Source organism: Equus quagga, chromosome 9, assembly GCF_021613505.1.
Source record: "Equus quagga isolate Etosha38 chromosome 9, UCLA_HA_Equagga_1.0, whole genome shotgun sequence".
Lineage (NCBI taxonomy): Eukaryota > Metazoa > Chordata > Mammalia > Perissodactyla > Equidae > Equus > Equus quagga.
In genome coordinates this window covers 38,559,443-38,576,392 of record NC_060275.1, presented here as the reverse complement: position 1 = coordinate 38,576,392, position 16,950 = coordinate 38,559,443, and the positions used below count along the sequence as shown (strand labels likewise).

Sequence of the window (16,950 nt, the reverse complement as noted above, 5' to 3'; positions counted from 1 at the left end):
AAAAAAAAAAATTAGAATAGTATATACCAGAACATGAACAGTGTTTTTTTTCTGTGTCATGAGACTAGAGATGAACCTTCCTGCCTTCTTTCCATCCTTCCCTCATTTTTGAAGATTTTTTTTTCAAAAGCTTTTTAAATTTGAAAAGTGAGGGATTTCGTTGGTTGCTTTTTAAGAATATATACAGTCATATGTCACTTAACAATGGCGATACGTTCTGAAAAATGCATCATTAGGTGATTTCATCATTGTGAGAACATCGTAGAGTGCACTTACACAAACCTGGATGGTATGGCCTACTACTCACCTAGGCTGTATAGTACTAAATTTATGAGACTACTGTCGTGTTTGCAGTCTGTCGTTGACTGAAACGTCATTATATCGCTCATGACTGTATCTGGGTTTCCATAGGTAAATTTTACACTAAACACTACAAAAGTAAAAATAACTCTTTAAAAAGTAGGTAATGGAGCTGGCCTGCTGACATAGTGGTTAAGTTCATGCACTTCACTTCAGTAGCCCAGGATTCTCAGGTTCAGATCCTGGGTGCAGACCTATACACCATTCTTCAAGCCTTGCTGTGGCAGAATCCCACATAGAAAATAGAGGAAGATTGCACAGATGTTAGCTCAGGGACAGTCTTCCTCAGGCAAAAGAGAGGAAGATTGGCAACAGATGTTAGGTCAGGACCAATCTTCCTCACCAAAAAAAAAAAAAAATTAGGTAATGAGTCAGTTATATTTAGACATCCCCATCTCTGTAAAAATAACATTGAAGTGGCTATTGGAATTTGCTCCCTCTGGTGGCACTTCACAGGGAAGAACTGAAGAATCAGATGATGACTCTAAGAATGCCCCCCAAGATCATGATGTTTCTCTTACACCCCTAATGCTTTTTGTTTGAATTTGACCTTGTTTTTGAGAGAACTCATCTGCTTTGATTAGGAATGTAATAGGTCATATCAGAGTATTAGCATCTAAGGGGAAGCATCACAGATGCAGACTCTGGAGGTGGTATTTCTTATGGCCTATATTTCATCACTTCATGCTCTTCTCTATAAATAATGAGTTGTCCCACCATTGCCTGTTCTAGCAGCCCTTACATCCCTGATATCTTGTTCTCTCTTATCTTGGATTCCTATCTCAGTAAAAGATGCTTGACATCTGTTTAACGTAAGAGACCAAGTGGGTTCCTCCTATGTAAAGGTGAGTCACCTGAATGGAATGAAAGGCTGCTCAAAAAAACCTTGGTACCACAGAATGAGGGAGCCCTTCATGGGCCTGTCATGAAGGGGTATTACTGGCACTTTGTAGAAACAGACCAAGAGATCTGGAGAATGAAAGAAGGAAAGGGAATACAAAAATGGCTGCTTTTCCCCATTTTTGCCACTCAATTGCTTTTCCTCCTCGTAAAAGAAAAATAATCATTCTGGTTTTGACATTTTTTTTCCTAAGTGCCTTTAGCCTTTACTGTTGAGAGGATATGAATCAGTAAACATGAGCTTGCTGGGATTTTCTGGTTGAAATTGTCAAGGTCTAAGAGTTCTTCATAAAAAAAAAAAATCAAAGACTTTTTTTATGACCATTTCCTCTGGGGAAATTTCAGGGGACTCACTGAACATTTCTGTTATTTTATTTCTCAGTCACAAACAGCATGACTCTGAACTTCTGTAAGTTTCAGATTCTCCATGTCTTCATCCTTCATGTTAATATCGGAACCCCATTGCTCTGGACTGGAATTAAATTGGTATACAACTGTTTTTGTTATTAGGTGACTTACTTATGCAGTTTCACCTGAGTCATTTTGCAAGATGGATATGAAACAGCTGGGGCGTCTGGGTATTTTTTTGAGCTAAAAGTTCTCATTTCATGAGAACATTTGTAGTTTTCTCATGTTTAAATTTTCTGCTGTTTTTCTCTTAAATTTGTATGTTTTGATGACTTGGAGCAGGTAGCTGCTAGATGGAAGAAAAAAATACGTTCCTTTTTTTCTGCTAGAAGCTAAGAAGAATTATTCGCACCCTGATTTCCTTGGCGTTAAAGTATAAAGTCCTGTTCATTGTCTGCGGAACCTGGTGCTGCTCGGTAAATGCAGCATCAGTGCCACAGTGGTCGGGAATGGGGAAGTGGTGGGAGCTGCATCGAGGCAGGACCCTTCCCTCTGGCACCCAGCACAGGTGGACGAGGAGGTGTAAGTGCAGTGAGGAGAGGAGCACACCCAGCCAGGAGGGCTCTGAGAGATGGCGCCTTCCTTCCTAGCTATCCTCAGTCACAATTGGGGACGGTCAGACTCACACCAATACTTTTCTTGTCTCTTTCCAGGAGCGGCCTATTGCCAGTTCATGGACATGCTCTTTCCAGGCTGCATTAGTTTGAAGAAAGTAAAATTTCAAGCAAAGTTGGAGCATGAGTATATTCACAATTTTAAACTTCTGCAAGCATCGTTTAAGCGAATGAATGTTGATAAGGTAGGAGACTAACTTGTACCTCCATAAAATGCATTTGTCTTTCCTTAAAAATTATTGTTGTTTTGGCACAGAAATGCAAAAATCCAGAAACGTTTCAGTGGGATATATCTTGATATCGCAACAGTAGGTTGTAGTCTGCATGGCATAAAGCATCAACCCTCACTTCCCATGTTTGTATGAGACTTTTCTAAACTTGTAGCTATTAGCCTGAAAACTCTAACAGGAATTACAAATGTTAAAATGTTGTTGTCATGTCTTAGCATTGCAGAGGAGAAATTTTTATATTTGCCAGATGCCACTGTGGTTCTTTGTGTATTTTGTTCCTTTGGAGAAACAGCATGTTACAGTGGAAGCAGCACAGGTTTAATCCCAGCGCCGTGACTGGCACAAGTTATTTAAATTCTTTGAGTCTGAATTTACCTACCTATAAAATGGGACTAAAACCCTCTTCCCTGTGGTTAGGAAGTTAAAGTGAGGGAATGCATGTGGAAGTGTCCAGCATAGTGTATGCGCTCAGATTCTTAGTGTCCATAAATTGTCCTTTTTTCCCCTTTCAATTTTATAATTTTGTCCTAGAGTGATATAAATGGATTTAGACTGAGTCCTTTTTCCTCCCGGTGAAGGACTGTTGGGAGAGTCCACTCAGTCTTGGGCATGTTTCCTGCTATTCAAATACATGCTCAATTTCTATTATTTATTTAGGATATATCTCTTAGAGGGAAGAAGCTTGGAAAGAAATGAATTTTGAATAAGGGAAAAGAGAAAAACCAGCAGGGGAGAATTGGAAAACTTGTCTTTGCGTAGATGGTAGCAATAAATAGTCTATGGAAATAAAAAATAAAATAGTGGGTTATAAAAGAGAGAAGTTAAAGGAAAAGAGAAAAGTTTGCTAACCAGTATATATTTTTAAATTTAATGCAATTAGTATCTTCCTAAATCAACGCATTTTAATCAAAATATTAAGAAAATCTTGGCTGCTTCTTTTCTCAGAATTTTTTTTTTTATAAAATTTTTTTTTTTTTGAGGAAGATTAGCCCTGAGCTAACATCTGCTGCCAATGCTCCTCTTCTTCCTGAGGAAGACTGGCCCTGAGCTAACATCCATGCCCATCTTCCTCTATTTTATATGTGGGACGCCTACCATGGCTTGCCAAGTGGTGCCATGTCCGCACCCGGGATCCAAACCCGCGAACCCTGGCTCCCCGAAGCGGAACGTGCGAACTTAACCACTGCGCCACCAGGCTGGTCCCTCTCTGAATTTTTATTTCAAAATATTTAACCTTTTGAATTCTTTGTCCTTTGCTGTGGTTAATTTCCAATTAGCTCCTTCGGTATGTCTTCAAAACCACTGCTATGGGTTCTCCTTACTTATTAGCAGCATCATGTGTCTTTTTCATTTAATTCTCTGTAAATGCTTCTAGATTGAAAAGAAAAGAAGCACCCATTCATCGCTTTATTGATGGAATTTGCCATTTAACAATTTAGGGGCCTCCATATCTCTGGAAGTGTACGCACAGAGAGTAGATGAGCCATCGTTAAGAATGTTGAAGATAAAATTCTTGTAATGGAGGGAGATTGGCCTTGATGATCTTTGTGGGCCTCCTTAGCTTATTAAGCTATGTCTCTACTCAAAAGTCCTTGGATAAAGACAGTGGTCCTGTTCGTGTTTGTCCTAGCCTAACAGCATATAGAAGGCTTCTGTGCACGGTTTTGGTTGTCATCTCAGACTTTGAACTTAGGCCCCCGGAACTTTCATTTTGATAGGGAATGCAAAATTAAGCCAACAGAAGTAAGCGCCTTCTTTGAGCAGCTAATGTAGCAGCATCATCTAAAATTGTTTATAAATTTTCACGTTTGGCAGAAAGCAAAGTGTAGTAGTGTGTTAAAGAGCCTTATGCTCTAGGAAGGCAGTTTCTAAAACAATATCAGCATACACAACTTATAAACCACAAGATATGAAACTATTTAAATAGTACAATGAGAAGTTAATTGAGTGCACGTGTGGAAGGAATTTTTCCATGTGGGCGGACTTTACTGAAGTTTGGGAGGAGTGAGATATCAGCACCCAGAAGTCTCCATTACTGGAAGAGTCTTCATGAAAAACACTGTCTCCTCCAAAAATTTCCTTCTCTGTCTTTTGTTCTTTATTTGATTTATTTTCAATTTGTAACTGCATAAAAAACATTTTTGAAAAATTTATTGCTAATGATTTAGTTTAATGGATGGACTAAAATGCTTCAGTTGCTTCTTTTCCTTTCAAAGTTGTCATTGGTATTTGAGGTCTTTCCACATTTAAGTGGTCCTGATGAATCTGTTTTCAGATATCAATGGTATATAGCTCCTAAGGTGGCAGAGCCTTGCTGAAAATTTCATATATACAGCATCCGTTCCTGTCATTACACAGTGATGCCCCACGCTCACACACTGTCACGTACACACGATCTGACTCACTCCCTAGCTTTGTAACTCTCATGGCTCACATCCAACTAGTATTCCAACCCAAAGATGAGGAAGTGAGAATCTGGTAATGGTGCAGTTTGGATACCTAGGTACCTTTCCATTGCCTTCAAAAATGGCTGCCCACTGAATTAAAGCTAAGCAATCAGACCATGTTTTTTTCTGTCGTAATTCTGAAGGTTCCTGTAAAACCTCTAAAGGGAATACTGATTGGCTCTTTGGGTTGCCAGTAGGAAAGATTACCTCATAAAAAGCTGAGACTCATCTCAGAAGTTGATGTGGGCGCTGTGCACCTCCTCCTACAGAATGCCTTCTGTGACTCCGCTAATCAGACTCCACTCCTTTTCCTCTGCACTCCCAGGGCACATTAGCTGGGCTCCCGTGTAGCCCATGAATTACCGGGCCTGTATTGTGGTTAGTTGTTCTCATGTTAGTCTCTATATATTATAAACAAGCCCCATAAAAGCTCATTTTGTTTCATATGAACCGTTAGATTGGAATATGTTTGCATTGATTTGAATCTTTCTCATTCACACTCTCTAGTAGCTATAATCCTTATAAGAGTTTGTTCCAACACAACTGGACCAAATATTACAAAGAAAAAAGGAAAATCCATCAATCTTGAAACAGCACAGTATCCCAGGCCCATGTTTTCTGGAGGTAATACTTTGGAAATAAACATACTTTAAGGAGGGTCAGTATGATAGTTGAGGGTATTCTTTGTTTTGTCTGGTTTATTCGCAAGACTGAAGTATTCCGAGAGAACCAAGTGCAACATTTTCATTTAATTTTTCTTTAGTGTGATGAAAAATTATATGCATTCTAGACTACAGCTGGCTAAGAAACTGGGAGAGAGAAATAGTTATATTTAGGCAGCATTTTAGTTGTATTAAATAAAACATCCCTGAGGTTTGTGACTCGCATGGTGATTTTATTTTGCAGGTAATTCCAGTGGAGAAGCTGGTGAAAGGGCGTTTCCAGGACAACCTGGATTTTATTCAGTGGTTTAAGAAATTCTATGATGCTAACTACGATGGGAAGGAGTATGATCCCGTTGAAGCGCGACAAGGGCAAGATGCAATTCCTCCTCCCGACCCTGGCGAACAGATCTTCAACCTGCCAAAAAAGTCTCACCATGCAAACTCCCCCACAGCAGGTATTGTCACAGTGAAGTCACAGGGTCACTTTCCTTTTAGAAAACGGCTCAGACCCTCCTGTGCTTTGCTGCGTTTGATTCCTTCTTCCCAGCAGTCGATATGTTAACACCTGGGTATGATTTTCATTGTTGTCTGGCCACATTTGTCTTCCCAGCAGTGACCTAGATGTAATAAGCCTAATGATCATGATTTAAACTATTAAAAAAGCACAGCTATTCACTGGCTATCATGGAAGCTGGATGTTAAAATAATACCCCAGGGATAGATTTCATTTTCCTTCCAGTTTTTCTGAGAAATTTCAAGTAGTCTGTTTAGATTTTGACTGACATATTTTTACTGCTTTATGCTGGCAGTACAGACCAGAATATGAACTGATTTTATGCTTTTAAATATGAATCATCATCTATAATCCTTCAAAGGAAATTCATGAAATATGCATCCTGTCTCCTGTATGGGCAGTGCCAATTTTTATGTGATAATATTCAGCAAGACCTCATCTATCCAGCTTTGTCCAAAAGTGAAGTCACTGAGGATAAATGAACTTTAAAATTTTTTAAACTTTTGTGGGTAAAAACTTTTCTGGAATATAAACTTCCTTGCCATAAAAAACAGACTTTACCAGGCAGAATGCGTTCTTGTAAAATTAGGGTCATTATTATAAACACCAGTTGTGGTACTGGACAGTTAAAGATTGAAATCCTCAGAAGTCATTTGTTCCCATCCCGTATGTGAAAATCAGTGTTCAAACTTGTTAAATCCGTAAACTTAATTTTGTAAATAATAAAAATTCCTTATTTATGCCCAACCCCCAATCCAAATGGATTAGAAATGGTTATAACAATATTCAATAGATAGTAATGGCTTTATAATCAATTTTCCTCCCTGTACAGAAGCCTTTTGTTTTTTTCTTATTTCTTGTTTCATGGTTATCTTCTAGGTAGACTTGAGACCATTGGACATCTGTCATTATTTTTTAAACTATTTTTTAAATATACTAAAGATGTTAGGATTATCATATCATGATATCTGCAGTTAATTCTCAGATGATTCCAAGGAAAAAAAGTGTGTGTGTGTGTGTGCGCGCGCGCACGTGTGTGGAGAGTGAGAGGTAGAGGAGGAGAGAGGAGAAAGAGAGAAAGCAAAATGTTAACAACAGGTGAATCGAAGTGAGGGATATATGGGAAAGCTTCCAAAATAGAGTTGGGGGTCGGTGGATGGGTAGAATAGGGTGTCTTTGAAATTTTACTGTCTTCCCTGCACTGGCATGGATGATATGATTCCATAATTCCTGTCACAAAGAGTGTTATCCTCTCATTAAGAAAAATAAAAAGGCCATTCTCTTGTTTCTTTTATGTTCATATAATTAGCATAACATTGTAATTTATTTTCCTTTCCTATGGCTGCTAACTTTGGAGTCAGACTTGGTTTTAAATTACCACATCTGCCACTTGGGGCAGTTTTTTTTTTTAGGTAACACTGGTTTATAACATTATATAAATTTCAGGTGTACATTATTATGTTTTGATTTCCGTGTAGATTACATCATGCTCACCACAGAAAGACTAATTACCATCCATCACCACTCATGTGCCTAATCACCCCCTTTCGGCGCAGTTCTTTAACCCCACCTAGCATTAGTTTTCTCAAAACTATTTCTACAAAACCTATTTCTACAAAATAGGGATATGCATATTAAATCTGCACGCACACACACACAAGAACACATAGACACACTCACTAGTACATTAGATGGATTCTTGTTCACCTGGATTAAAATAGTGGTCATGGAGATAGACAGATATAGGAGATATTTGAGAGATAAAATAGATTGTATATTGGTAATGGGTGGACGTTAGGTAAAAGAGAGGGAGATGTCAAGCATGACGTCTTGGTTTGCATCATACAACTAGATGAATGGTAATATTGTTCACAAAGTGCTGAAAGACAACTAGATTTAGGAAAACATCCTAAGTTTGTCTTGAACATAATAAGTTTGAGATTCCTTTGTGACATCTAAGAGGAGACCGAAGTAGGAAGTTCTGTGTGTTCATGCACACACGTGCATGCATGTGTGTGTCTGGAGCTCAGAGAAGTGTAGGCTAGAGGTAAACATTTGTGAGTCTTCCATATATCCATGTAATTGAGCTGAAGTGAGTACTGAGTGAGGAGAGAGTGCCTTGAGGAACTCTAACATTTACTGTTCAGGTAGAAAAGGAAGGGCTCGCATGGGAAGCAGGAAAGATGCCAGAAAGATCAAAGGGACCAAGGGAGTGATGTATCAGGGAAGCAGAAGGAAGGGAGCAGAATGGTCAACAATGTCTAAATCTGCTGAGGAGTCAAGTAAAACGACTAAAGGAGTCCACTGGATCTCTCAACTTGGGGGTCATTCACTGGAATGATGGGACCAGGAATGGGTTGAGGAATTGGGGAAGGAAATTAAGACAGTATAAAAATCCATCTTTGAAGCCATAGAATAAAAGAGCCTATGTAGAATAAATTAAACTAAACACAGGTCTTTGGGAATACATACATTTAAAGGGCAAGAGGAAGCTGAGAAAAAGATGAACATCAGGGGGAAAACCAGGAAAGCTCAGCATCAGAGAACAAACAGTAGGAAATTTCTAGGTAGAGGGATCACCCACAGTGCTGAATATTAATTGTGGAGTGATCAGATAGGTTGAAGCCTGAAAATAGGCCAAAGAAATCTGACACCTAGGAAGTGATTAATAATCCTTTAGATAATTGGTCCTTTAAAATGCTGAGTGCATACATCTAGATTGCAGCGACTTAACAAGGACATGGCAAGTGCAGAAGTGGGTGCCGTAAGAGCAGGTTCCACCTTTAATAAATGTGTCAGGAAGATCAAAACACTTAGTATGGGGGGGGAAAGGAGGAAGGTGATGGTAGCTTCAGGAAGTAAGGCTGGAAGGAGAATGGTATTGTCCTTGATCCATTTTTGTTTGTTTTTAGGATAAGGCACAATGAACAGATCTGTTAAGATGAGAGAAAGGTCCATGGAGAAGGACTCATTGAAAACAGGAAAAAAAGAGGGAAATTGGTAGAGCACAACTCTGAAGCTGGAGGGAGAAATGAAGGTCAAGGGCAATGATGGAGGGTTAGAGAGGAAAGGGAATATTAACTTTTTCGGAACAGAAGTGATGGGGGCAGTGGGGTAAAAATTAAGCAAAGGCGTTTGGGAAGCGAAAAATTCATAGCGGTTCAAATTGGCCTTCATCCTTTGTCAGAAACTTTCATCAGTCTAGGAGCTCTGGTGGAGAAGAGAGGTGGTGTGTTTTCTCCAGGGTTGGGGATTTGGCAGGCAGATGGAGTGGGAAGATGACAAGGTGAGAAAACCAAGGGTGGCTGGGAGTTCTCATCTTAAGGTCTTTTTCTATAGCTGTTGATATACAGATTCATCTTGAAACTCAGCTGCCACTTTTTCAAGTTTTTAGTAGTGAAATTGGACAGGCCTCAGAATATTTTTCTTCCCCAGTCAACGAGTCCTTAAATTGGCACGAACACTCCTGCTCCCCCAAACAGAACTGTCATTGTACTGGCTTGGCCTTGTTTTGTAGGAATTCCCTCATCTGTCTTTCATGAAAGCCACAGAGAAACTCGTGCCATTTTGATAGAAAGAATGTCCATGAACCTGAAAGAGAAATATGTATTTTCCAGAGCTTAACCTCTTGAGTGACAAAGCTCAGGAAACACATTAAAGTCAACGGATAATAAATTTGGTTTTTAATGTTCCAGAAGGCAGTAATTCCTGAGACTTGTGTTCCTGATACCTTGACCATGTTTATACCTCATTGGTCTTAATCAGGGAGAAAGGATATTTTCAGAAGTCAAACCAGCCATTCTCTTTAATAAAATATGTTCTGACTATTGGACATTGTGGGGTATTAAAACTATCCTGTGGAAAAAATATAGCAAGGTATACATTACAGGTAGAACATTGTTTTAACACTATAATAGGAGAAAGTCTCCTATAAATACAGTAAGACCTCATTTTTCTCGAGGTTGTGTATCCAGCTCTTGGGAATACGGCCAAGAAAATGTAAGCCAAAATGTATTCTAAGAGTTAGAGTAGGTGTTGTAAAATCTGTGCTATAAAATTCTTGCACTTTACACACGAGAGAGTTCCTAGGATACTTATCCTGAGTCTATTTGCTCTGTCTTAATTTGGACATAATTATAATAAATATGGGGGTATGGCTTCTCAGCACGTAACTTATTAGGGCAAGGAGTACACTGATATCAATAGAAAGTACAAGCATCAGCAAAAGAAGAGCCAAAAATTTAACAAAACCTTACTGAACAGCCCAGGGGCCTGGGATCAAATAGCTCCATGCCTCTCAGTAGCCCTCAGGGTCTGTATGACACCAACATGCACTAATAGATAAACTCAGAGTTCCCTTCTAATTCTCTCTCTCTTTTTTTTAATTGCAGCAATTCCTAGAATAAGCAGGTAGCACTTTTTTTTTTTTAAGGTATGCTTTTTGGTGAGGAAGATTGGCCCTGAGCTAACGTCTGTTGCCAATCTTCCTCTTTTTTTCTCCCCAAAGCCCCAGCACATAGTTGCATGTTCTAGTTGTAAGTCCTTCTAGTTCTGTGTGGGACGTCACCACAGCATGGCTTGATGCACAGTGCGTAGGTCCATGCCCAGGATCCAAACTGGCAAACCCCGGGCCACCAAAGCAGAGCGCACAAACTTAATCACTGTGCCACCAGCCAGACCCCCTTCTAATTGTTAAGATTCTGTTTATTGTCTATTCGTAATCATCTCCCCCATGAACTATTTTTACAGCCTCTAAATTGGTCTCCCTGCCTATGGTCTGCAACCATGAAAGGCCACCCTTTTCATGTACAAGTCTTATTTTTGTCCATCTAAAACTTGACAAAGTGCTTGATGAGGTGAAGGTCAGCTGTCTGGGAAATTCATGTTATCTGTATCACCGTTATCTCAGTGTGATGCCAGGTGAGGGACATTCAGCAGTAATTTCGGTTCCCACCTCTGAGCCTTGGTCATTTCTTAATTATCTGCATTCATGGAAACAAGCGATGCCCGGTATAATCAAAAACAGGAGACAGCCTTCAATTATTTTTTCATTTTTAGCTTTGGAATACTTGATTCATTTTGCAGTGGATTTTGTCTCCCCAAATATTTCCTTAGGTTAATATTAAAATTAACAAAGAGAGTAGATATTAAAAGTTCTCATCACAATAACGACAACAACAAAATTGTAACTGTATGGTGATGGATGTTAACTAGACTTATTGTGGTGATTATTTCACAATATATACAAATATAAAATCATTATGTTGTACACTTGAAATTAACATGTTATGTCACTTATATCTCAAAAAAATGTTACCTGCATGTCCTGACTATAATACCTTTAAAAGCAGTAAATGGAAACTCCAGAGCATCTTGTGTGGCAAAGGGACCATATTAGAGTGGAAAGAGTGGTCATGGCCTGGATTATCCACATATTGATAATTAAGAAAGGACTATCTACATTGGCAAGAAAAAAATTGTTTTTACATCACACAGACCGCTTATATACCCCAGATTGTTTGCTTGTGTATAAAATTGATGCGTTCTACATACTTGATGCATTCTCTTTTTGTAAGTATGTGCTAGATTTTTCTGCCATAATCAGTACAGACACAAGATGTTCTTTTGTGGATTCAGAGAAGGCATAGAACACTTTGGTGCCTGTGTGTCGTTGGGTGACTTACCTGGACTGGAACAAGCTTCGTCGTAAGCAGAGGCTGTCACCTAGGGTGGAGGCTGTCTGGCAAGTCTTATTCTATCTACATTCCAGAAATTACATCTTGAACAGCTTTTTATCTACCAACAAGGAGCGTGTATTAAAATAGGCATTTTCGTTATGATAGTTATCGGTTAAGTGCATATACGACCATGAGTCGTGATGTTTGTAAATTTATGGCTATGAGCCATATCTGCAACTCAGGATAGCTGTCCAGGGGATCAGATTTTGTGTGTGAGCGCTTAACTTAAAAAGAAATTCAAAGTTGCAGTTTCTATAGCAACCACAGCTTAGACACATTGCAAATTCACATATATTAACGTATTTAAATCAAACTCCCGTATACAAATATAGTGTGATGCATTTAGAGTTGCTATGGAAATTGAGACTGAGTTTTTTCTTTTCCTTATAGACTTCAGTGTTCCAGCCTTCAAATCAGATTAATAAAAATACAAAAAAATGGTTTCAAAAAGGAAGCAACCTAAGAAGTATAATAGAATAAAGTATTTTAACAATCATAATTAAATCCCTAAATGTAGATTTAAATAAATCCTTAGTGCTTTTCAAAAACTGTATTGAATGGGGTTCTCCACGTCTGTTCATACAGCCTTAACAAGATGACCATGTTTATTGATTCATTTGTTTAGCAGTGTTTTCACATTTGTTGAGCACCTGTAATTTAGGTAAGCATTGCCTGTCACCTTATTTGGGGAAAGAAAAGTTGCTTTTACTTTCCCAAAAAGTTTGTTTTGTTTTTTAGGAGAGGCAGTGAAATGTAGCAATTTATAGCGGTCTTTATTTGTGTTCTGATCTTGATATTATAGCCCAGAATGTGGTCTCTCTTGGTCAGCGTACCACATGGACTTGAAAAGCATATGTATTCTTGCAGTTGTTGGTTGTACAGTGTTTTAGAAATACCAATTAGATCAAAGTAGTAGATAGCGTTATTCGGATCCTCTTTGTTTTTACTGTTTTTTGTTGTCTAGTTGTAACAATTTCTGCAAAGAGCGTGTTAGCGTTCGTTGAGGAATTGTCTGTTTTTCCCTGTTTAATGCTCTCAATTTTTGTTTCCTGTATTTAGGGCTCTGTTGTTAGGTGCATACATGTTTATGATTGTTAGGTCATCCTGATGAATTGACTTTTATTTTATGCACTGTTCCTCTTTATCTTTGGTAATTCTCTTTGTCCTGAAATCTATTTTATCTGATATTAATATAGCCATTCCAGCTTTCTTAGGCTTACTCTTTGCATGGTGTATCTTTCTCCATGATAGGTTAAATTTCCACTTATCTTGGTCTTTATGTTTAAAGTGTGTCTCTTGTACACAGCATATACTTGTATCTTGTGTTTTTATGCATTCTGATAATCTCTGGACAGTGGAGGGTCCAGTCCATTAACACTTAATGTTAATTATTGATTTGGATTTAAATCTACCATATTATTATTTGTTTTCCACTGGTCCTGTTTTTTGTTTCTCTTTCTTCTTTCCTGTTGTCTTCTGGATTTTAAAATATTTTTGAGCATTCCATCTTAATTTAGTTATTGTGCTTTTAACCGTACCTCTTTGCATTAGTATTTTTGGTGGTTGCTCTAAGGAGGGCCACATATATTCTTTTCACAGTGTACTAAAATTAATATTGAACCACTTCAGGTAAAATGGGGAACCCTTGCAACTCCTCCCCGCACTATCTTATGTTATATTTGTCATATGCATTACACCTACATACATTATAAACCCCACAAGACCATGTTATAACTTTTTCTTTAAACCAACACTGTCAAATGTGGTGGCTTCTGAGCACTTGAAATATGCTTATCGTGCATTGGAACATGGTGTGTGTATAAATAAAGTGCGTGCTGGATTTAGAAGACTTGGTGTGAAAAAAATAATATAAAACTAGACCTAATTAATAAGTTTTATGCTGAATACATGTGGAAGTTTTAATTTGTATATACTGTATATTTTTGCATATGTTAAAATTAATGTCTTTTGTTACTTTTTGATGTGGCTACTAGAAAATTTTAAGTTACATGGTTCACATTACATTTCTATTAGGCACTGCTGCTTTAAACAGACATGTATTTTAAAGAAGTTGAGAGAAATAGTTTATTTTGCATATATTTACTATGTCCAATGTTCTTCATTCATTCCTGAACCTCTGAGTTCCCTACTGTTTTGATTTCTCTTCAGACTGAAGAACTTTCTTTAGCATTTCTTGTAGAGCAAGTCCAATGGCAACAAATTCTTTTAGTTTTCCTTTTTCTGTCAATGTCTTTATTTCACCTTAATTCTTAAAGAGTATTTCACTAGATAAAGAATTCAGGCAGATACTTTCTTTCGTTAAGCACTTTAAAGATGTTGTTCCACTGTCTGTGGCCTCCAGAGATAAGAAGTGCATGTTCATTCTGATCATTCCTCTCCTGTCTGCACTGTATTGTTTTTCTCTGCATGCAGTGAAGATTCTCTCCGTATCTTTGGTTTGCAGTAGTGTGACTGTGATGTGCCTAATTGTGGTTCTCCTTGAATTTATCTTGTTTTGGAGTTCATTAAACTTCTTAAATCTATAAGCTTATGTCTTTTACCGTATTAGGGAAGTTTTCAGCCATTAGTTCTTTAAATATTTCTTCCACTTCATCTTCTCTATCCTGTCCTTCTGGGACTCCATTTATCCATATGTTAGAGCTTTTGAAATCATCTCATAAATTGCTGAGGCTCTGTTTCTGTTTTTTCCTGTCTTTATTTTCTCTTCTTTAGATTTTTTCTATTGATATATCTTCAAGTTTACCCACTTTTTCCTCTGTTATTTCCATTCCACTATTGAGCATATTTTTTTATTTCAGTTATTGTATTTTTCAGTTTTAAGGTTTATCTTGAGCTTGCCTACCTTTTCATTCATTATGGGCTTTCTTTACTGAGCGTGGTTATGATAGCTGCTTTGAAGTTTCTGTCTGCTAACTCCACCACTCTGATCTTCTCACAGTTGGCATCTGTTGATTGTCTTTTCCTTTGAGAATATGTCATTTTCCAAGCTCTTTATATGTTGAGTAACTTTGGATTGTATCCTAAACATTGTGATGTTATGTTGCGGAGACTCTGGATTTTGTTATATTGCTCCAAGAAGTGTTGATGTTTTTTATTTAATAGCCACTTAACTCAATTAGAGTCCAGGTAAAAAGTTCTCAAGTTAGATCTCACTCAAAAGGTCCTAACATTCGCCTCAGGCCTGTACCCTCATGCAGGATTTCCTTTTCCTTATCACCACCAAGACGCAAGTCTTCATTTACTTTTTGAGAAACTCCACCCTTTAACCACAAATATTTGTCTCACCCTAGAGTCATCATTTACTCTGTAAAATGCATTTTCCCCATGTCCGCTCTTTAGACTAGAACAGCCCGTGATGGCATTTGACTTCCCAGAGCCCTGTAGGGTAGGCACAGGCACCCTTCTTGTCCCTTTATGGTCTTCCCATCAAGATGAGTCATGCCTGTTTATTCTTACAGTTTCCCAGTGTGTACCTGCTTGATGCTGCTACCCCACAGTCCCCACTCACCTAACCACATGCTCTCCTATCCACGTACCTACTTACTTCTTCAAGGATCAAATGTTAATTTTCAGAGATGACACAGTATCAGCTCAAAACAAGGAAGAGATGCATTTTTACCAGCTCCATAATTAACAATACTTGTTTTCAAATAGATGTTAGCACTTCTTATATGAACAGTGTTTCTATCTTTCACTCAGTCCCTCATATGTCAGCATTACACCCCCTTGACCTGTTTGTATTAAGAAACCATACTATTGCCAAGCTGCATACTAGTTAATGCTCACTTGGCTACATTTAGATCTGGAGAAAATGAAAAGAACACTTAAAATGGCCCAATTTATTAAATTCTTAGAGGATATCCCCTACTCCCTAGAGGTGGTGGTTTTGTCCCTCCAGCTACACATCTTCCATATGTAAGATATCTAAGGTATACTGCTAGGCATCGGGATGCTTCTCCTCTCACAGAGTAATTAAAACTGTGTTTCCCTACCAATAATGATAAAACCACAGCATAAAATATGAGCAGTGCTCTGCCTTGCCAGGATATTGAATATCTGTGAGTCTGGAATATTCCACAGAGAGGAACGAAAAGTCTTGAAGAATTCAGGAGCTTCAGATAGGAATCTTCTGGCAGTGTCTGTGGAAGAGGCCAAGGGCTTCTTCCTAGGAAGAACCATGCATTTTTCATTTCCATCCCGGTTTGTTTGCTTACTGAGACAACATTTTTGACAGAGGATTTACTAATTCAATTTGCAATTTTTAATTATTTTGGCTTTTTGGAATCAGAGGATGTCATAGTTTTCTTTAAAACTCAAATTTCTAAAAGCTTAAAGTTCAAAACCTATAAAATGTTGTTACTATTATTGTATAACTCTTAAAATGTAAACCTAATGTGAATATAATTTTTTTTCATGAAAGTTAGGGAAAAGGAAAACATTTAAAATGTAGAAGGAGTCATCAAATATAAGGGGGTTAGCAAATATTTGAGTACACACTAAGTGGCAGCTATTGTTATAAGCACTAAATATGTATTAGCTCAATTTAGCTTCACAGCAGTCCTAAATGGTAGATAGTATCATACGCCCGTTTTAGAGTTGAGAAAACTGAGGCACAGAGAGGTTCAGTAATTTGCCAGGGTCACACACTAGAAGTAGGGGACCAAAGATTTGAAGCCTGATTGTGTGATTCCGGAGCCCACACTCTTTAACCGTTATGTTATACTGCCTCTCTCAGATGACATGGATATGGTCTTGTTTTATGTTCCTGTCTCCTCCTCACACTGTACTGAACCACAGTACGTTTTCACAGACCAAACTCAAATTGCATGGTGTATGGAAGAAATAGACGAGTCTACAGTGTTGAAAGGCTGGAAACAGAATACATGCTCTTCGATTTGGATGACATTTACTTTAAAAATAATTTTTATAAGTTCAAAAACATTCCCATTCATCCCTGCAAGAGGCTCTTGGGTGAGCGTTGTTATATTTTATCTACATTCGTAAATGCAGGAAACATTAAGCCGGTTGTTCCAGGCCTCTTATCAGCCCTAAA

General features: G+C 38.1%; 1 protein-coding gene across 3 annotated transcripts in view; it reads left to right on the top strand.

The window, feature by feature from the left end:
- MAPRE2 (microtubule associated protein RP/EB family member 2) overlaps nucleotides 1–16,950 on the top strand; it is a 144,299-nt gene that overhangs the window by 102,076 nt on the left and 25,273 nt on the right. For all 3 annotated transcript variants that reach the window (XM_046671640.1, XM_046671639.1, XM_046671638.1), the window contains 2 exons: nucleotides 2,322–2,467; nucleotides 5,866–6,079. In XM_046671640.1, coding sequence (XP_046527596.1) covers nucleotides 2,322–2,467; nucleotides 5,866–6,079 — 360 coding nt within the window. The remainder of the gene's footprint in view (nucleotides 1–2,321; nucleotides 2,468–5,865; nucleotides 6,080–16,950) is intronic.